The sequence below is a fragment of the Rhinatrema bivittatum genome, chromosome 4 (genome assembly GCF_901001135.1).
Source record: "Rhinatrema bivittatum chromosome 4, aRhiBiv1.1, whole genome shotgun sequence".
Classification (NCBI taxonomy): Eukaryota; Metazoa; Chordata; class Amphibia; order Gymnophiona; family Rhinatrematidae; genus Rhinatrema; species Rhinatrema bivittatum.
Genome location: NC_042618.1, coordinates 81594129 through 81600128, shown reverse-complemented (window position 1 = coordinate 81600128; position 6000 = coordinate 81594129). Strand labels below are relative to the sequence as shown.

The following is a 6000-nucleotide window of genomic DNA, read 5'->3' as shown; positions in this document are numbered from 1 at the left end:
TTTTGGCTCCATGTTCCCTTCATCTGCTCTGTTTCTCTCCTCTCTGCCTGCTGGACCCTCACTCCCCACTGCCTTGTCCCTCATTATCTTTTGTCCTCTTTTCCTTCCATTTCCACTTTCTCCTCTGCTTTCCCTCATCTGCCCTATTTATTTCTCCTCTGTCCCTGACTCTCTGCTCTTCTGTTTCCTGTTCCTCCCATCTTTCCTGTCTTCTCTCCCTCCCCTCTCATTTCTGACTCTCTCTGCTCTTCTGTTTCCTGTTCCTCCCATCTTTCCTCCTTTTCCGTGTCCTGTTCTTCCCATTTCTCCCTGTTCTCTGTACCTCTCTGTACCTCTCTTCCCTTCCGTTTTTCTTCTCTCTAGTTTCTGGTTGCCATCGGCAGGGAGACGAGACTGGAGCCAGGTAAGTTGGCTTGTTCTCTCTCTGGTCTTTCCTCATGCAGAGATGTAGATTGCTGCTCCCCCTCACTGTGACTTCTCTCTCAGCCTGCCCCCTCCAATTACATTCAGAAACCTCTCTTGGCCTGACACTCTCGACATCTGTTGCCAGAGTAATGCACAAAGTAGGAACCGTACAGAAGACAAGTAAAGACGGTTCCCGGGCTCTGGTGCCGCTTTTAATAGAAAGATGTGCTGCACCTACACCTATTGCAAGCAAGGCAGCAGGAGAGTCAGGCCCCCCGCTCTCCCAGTGTTCCCAGGACCTCCTCCGTACACGAGATGTTTCAGTCCCCACATGCAGGGAGCTGTGAGCGTTCTTCTGTTCACTTTCAGAAACCCCACTCCTACCCCTGGAAAAGCCTTTGAAACTTACCCTCATAGCTGTGAACATTCTGGTTTTGCAAAACATTTTGAGCAGCTCTGGAGTGCCCCTTTTTTAATGCCTGAAAATCGCCAGTAAACACAGGAGGCCGTGTTATGCACACAGTGCCGCATGTTATACGGAAAGGCTTTGCTCAGCTCCCTGTACTGTGTCTGAGGTTGATTATTAGTATTAGGCTGTTTATTATGTATGTTCGCCTGTTACCCGCTAAGTTCAGTGGATTAGCGGGACATTTTGTAAAATAAATAAAATGCACCTGAGATGTACTCCAATGTGAGAAAAGGAGAGAAATAACCAGGCCGCTCCCAAGCCCTGGCGCCCTTGCTCAGCTTTCATTTCTGGCCCGCTGGCAGGTTCCCACAGATCTTCCTGCTGCTCTCGCCGCTGTCTCTCTTCTTTCCCCCTGGATTAGGCAGACTTTTTTTTTTTTACTGCTCCTCCTTTTGTGGGAAGTCTTGGATTTTCTCACTGAGCTTTGGGAAAGTAGCATCTGTGATCTCTTTGTATTTTGCACAGCACAGGAAGAAATGCACTGCTATTTCTATTTCTCCAGTGTTGCACTGCATACAGGGTCTGGATTCTTGAGGTTTCCAGTTCAGTTTCTAATGTGTGATCCGTTATTCTGTACGGGTGAGGGTATGCTGTGTTCTGCCTGTGTGACCATAGTGTGGTATTCTGTTAGCTTGTAGCTTCTGAGTCTTTTCTCTGTAGCAGTTAAAACTGCTTCTGTTTTCCCTCACAGGAGGTGCATTGAGGCTCTAGGGCATGATGTAATATTGTGTTGCTTTTTAATAGGTAGCATTGTTTCTGTTTGTGTTCTCAGAGTTAGTGCCGATCTGACACTGTTAGTTCCCTGTACGTACCCAGATCAGTCCAGACACCTGGGTTGTGACTCCGCACCAGCAGGTGGAGACAGAATAAAACTTGTCGGCTCCCTACATATAGTAAGGTGCCACCCACAGCCCCTCAGTCTTTCTCTGTCTCCAGCAGTTGGGGCAGGTCCACCCACAGTCTCTGGGATCCCTGGGGTTCGATTAGCTAGTCAGGGAATAGATAGAAAAAAAAAAAGAAAAACATAGGAAGATACAGAGGATTCTCTTTATTATAAAAAAAAAAACAAAAAACAAAGAAAGAAGAAGAAATTTGCCTGAAGCTCCGGTTGGAGGTGCCTCCCGGGGGGTTGCAGATCCTAAGGGGGTCATCCTCCCCTGGTAGAGGCCGCTGCTGGGGTCGAGGACCCGGCCCCTCTGGCAGCAGCGTTAGGGGGTGACACCGGGGAGCCCGGAGGCCTTCAGGACCGTGGACAGCGGATAAAGTAAAAAAAAAAAAAAAAAAAAAGGACGTTTATTTATTTTTCTGCGCCGGCTCTCTCTCTCTCTCCTCCCGCGCGACGGTGTGTTCAGGGGCGTTTTTCTTGTGTTTTCTCTGGTAGTTTAGTGCCGGCCGAGATGCCCGTGGGGTCTGCCTGCCGCGCGTGCGGCTCTGCGCGCACGCGAGTATCGCGGGACGGGATGTGCTCTGCCTGCCTCGCCGGAGGCGAGGGACCGTCCGGGGGCGATCGGGGGGGTTGGACCCGGGCGTCCCGTTCGCCGCCGCGCGTTACTTCAGCTCAGGAGGGAGGGCCGGATCCGTTCCCGCTTAGCGCGGGAACGGCGGCCATTTTGTCGACGGTCCACGAGGCGACTAGGAGGGCCTTGGATCATGGCGCCCTGCCTCCTCCTCTCTCTCCCTAGCTTCGGGCCTCGGCGGAGGCGCCTCAGGGTATCCCCGATTCGGCTGATTGGGGTTCGGAGGGGGGGCACTCTGACTCGGAAGAGTCTTTTTCGGAGGATTTTAGTTTTTTGTTAAAGAAACTAGCGAAGTATCAAAAGGAGCGGCGCAGGCACGGGAAGGTGCCAGGAGTGGCAGAGGGACGTTCTCGCTCCCGTAAGAGGCCGGCCCGCCCTAGGGACATATCGGTGCCCCCGAAGGACAAGCGTCCGGCGCGAGGAGCGCCCCAGGACGCGGATTCGGAGTTCACTTCCTCGGAGGAGGAGCGTTCAGTCTCGGGGGCGCCTGGAGGGCCCGAGGGGCCCGATGATCAAGGTCCAGCGCAGCCGGGCGCGGGCAAGGGCGCGCTGACGGGGGATGGGGACGACCCCAAGGTCGTCCGCCTCTTAAGAGGGAGGAGCTTTCCCCTCTCATTCCGGCGATCCTCGATGAAATTGGAGTGGAGGCCCCACCGGTGGAAACCCGCCAAGGGCCTAGGATGGATCCGGTGCTTCTGGGGCTCGCGGGCCCTACGGTGGCGTTCCCGTTCCATTTTTCTGCGTCCGACATTCTTTTCCGAGAATGGGACACCCCGGAGCTGGGCCTCAAGGTAAGTAAGGCCATGGATAAGCTGTATCCTCTGCCGGAGGATGCGTTGGAGCTCTTGCGGCTTCTCTGCGCGTGGATGCCGCCGTGTCGGCGGTCACCAAAAGGTCGACCATTCCTGTCACAGGCGCTACGGCGCTGCGGGATGTACAGGATCGGAAGCTGGAGGTGCAGCTCAAGAAAGTTTTCGAGGTGTCAGGGAGCCAGGGCAGCTATTTGCAGCAATTTTGCGTTGCGGGCTGGGCTCCGCTGGGCCCAGACCTTGCAAGCGAATGCGGGTCTCTCAGAAGGGGAGGCTGCTCAGGCGGACCTTCTGGAGGCGGTAATCGCTTACAGCGCTGATGCCATGCACGATTTGCTACGCACCTCGGCCCGGGCCATGGTGTCGGCGGTTTCAGCGCACCGTCTTCTCTGGCTCCGAAACTGGGCGGCGGACGGTACGTCTAAGGCTCATCTAGGCGCCTTGCCTTTTAAGGGAAAGTTGCTGTTTGGAAAGCAGCTGGATGATATCATGCAGTTCCTGAGTGAGAACAAGGCTTTTAAGCTACCGGAGGACAGGCCACGTCCTAGACCCAATTTCTCTGCACGGAACCGTTTTCGAAACCGTCGCCAGAGGCCGCAGAGGTCAGCTGGGGCAGGTCAATCCTTCAGAGGAGGCGCTGCCAGAGCTTTGACCTGGCCTCAGTCCTTTCGGGGGAAGAGATTCAACAGGTCAGGGGGATCCTCGGCGGGAGCCGGGACCAAGTCGGCCCAATGAGACGCAATTGGTTCGTTTCTCGGCGAGGGCTCAGGAGGCCGTGCCACTGGTGGGAGCGCGCCTCGAGCTTTTTACGAGGAATGGACCAAAATCACTTCGGACCAGTGGTGTTAGACGTGATAAGACACGGTTACGCGTTAGAATTTGCACGTCTCCCCTGGGACAAGTTTCTCGTCTCCCCCTGCAAGGCCGTAGCCAAAAAGGCCGCCGTACGGGCAACCCTCCAGCGTCTGGAGGCGCTGGGCGCCATCACTACCGTTCCGACGACGCAACGGGGCATGGGAAGGGTACTCCATTTATTTCGTGGTTCCAAAGGACGGAGCGTATCGTCCGATCCTCGATCTAAAGGGAGTAAACCGGTGCCTTCGTGTTCCCCGGTTCAAGATGGAAACAATTCGCTCGGTAGTGGCGGCAGTTCGCCCGGGCGAGTTCCTAGCGTCCCTGGATCTGACGGAGGCGTATCTCCATATAGGGATCCAGCCAGCCTATCATCAGTACCTGCGTTTTTGCATCCTGGGCAAGCATTTCCAGTTCAGGGCTCTTCCCTTCGGTCTAGCCACGGCTCCACGCACCTTCACCAAGGTTATGGTGGTGGTGGCTGCTCAGCTCCGACGGGAAGGGCTCTTCGTTCACCCTTACCTGGACGATTGGCTCATTCGGGCAAAATCCGAGATGGAGTGTCGACAAGCGGTGGCCAGGGTTCTGCAGCTCCTGCGGTCGCTTGGTTGGGTGGTCAATCTAGCCAAGAGTCACCTTCAGCCCACCCAGACGTTGGAATATCTGGGGGCCTTGTTCGACACCAAGGAGGCCACGGTATCCCTGACTCAGGACAGGGTCCTCAAGCTCCAGGGACAGGTGAGGCGTTTGCTAGCCCTACGATGCCCTTTGGTCCGCGATTACCTGATGGTCTTGGGTTCCATGGCGTCGACACTCGCCTTGGTGCCTTGGGCTTTTGCTCATCTGCGACCGTTACAATCAGCGTTACTTTCCCGCTGGAGGCCGGTCTCGGAGGAGTTCCTGCGCCCGTTGCCCCTCACGGACCGCGCCAGGGCCAGCCTGCAGTGGTGGCTCTGCCCCAACCATCTGACGTGCGGCGTTTCTCTGATCCTGCCCAACTGGACGGTGGTCACGACGGATGCCAGTCTCTCGGGTTGGGGAGCGGTCTGTGGGGGGGCGCTCGGTGCAGGGTCTGTGGTCAGCCCAGCAATCGCAGTGGTCCATCAATCGGTTGGAGACCAAGGCGGTGGCGCTGGCGTTGCAAGCTTTTCTGCCGTGGATACGGGGCCAGGCGGTACGAGTCCTGTCGGACAACGCCACCACGGTAGCCTATATCAACCGTCAAGGCGGGACAAGGAGTCAGCAAGTGGCGGAGGAAGTGGCTCAGTTGATGTGCTGGGCGGAACGGCACCTCAGCAGCATTGCGGCGTCACACATCGCCGGCGTCGACAACGTACAAGCGGACTTCCTCAGCCGGCACCGGCTGGATCCAGGGGAGTGGGAGCTCCCGGAGGTAGCATATCGTCTCATCTGTGCCAGGTGGGGTCAGCCACGTCTGGATCTGATGGCCACCGCGCAAAACGCAAAGGCTCCGAGGTTCTTCAGCCGTTTGAGGGAGCGGGGTGCGGAAGGGGTTGATGCACTCGTGCTTCCTTGACCCACGGACGTGCTGCTCTACGTGTTTCCCCCGTGGCCTCTGATAGGCAAGGTGCTCCGACGGATCGAGCTACATCCGGCGGCGGTGATATTGGTGGCGCCGGAGTGGCCACGACGTCCGTGGTTCGCGGATCTACTGCGGCTGGCGGTGGAATCTCCGCTCCGTTTGCGGGGCGACGCAACCATTCTGCGGCAAGGTCCCGTTTGTTTGGAGGACGCGGATCACTTCTGTCTCGCGGCTTGGCTTTTGAGAGGGCGCGCCTGAGATCCAAGGGGTACTCCGAGGCAGTGATCACCACGTTGTTGAGGGCTAGAAAACAGTCCACGTCTTTGACCTACATGAGGGTCTGGACGGTCTTTGAGGACTGGTGTAGTGCACACGAGGTGAACCCCATTCGGCCGGAGGTGCCGG

General features: G+C 56.7%; 1 protein-coding gene across 1 annotated transcript in view; it reads left to right on the top strand.

Moving 5' to 3' along the window:
• Nucleotides 1–363: 363 nt before the first annotated feature.
• Nucleotides 364–6000, top strand: part of GPATCH2L (G-patch domain containing 2 like) — a gene marked incomplete at its 5' end in the record, with an annotated part of 71962 nt that continues 66325 nt past the window's right edge. The window contains 1 exon segment of the mRNA XM_029598389.1: nt 364–403. Within this exon segment, the coding sequence (XP_029454249.1) occupies nt 364–403 (40 nt within the window).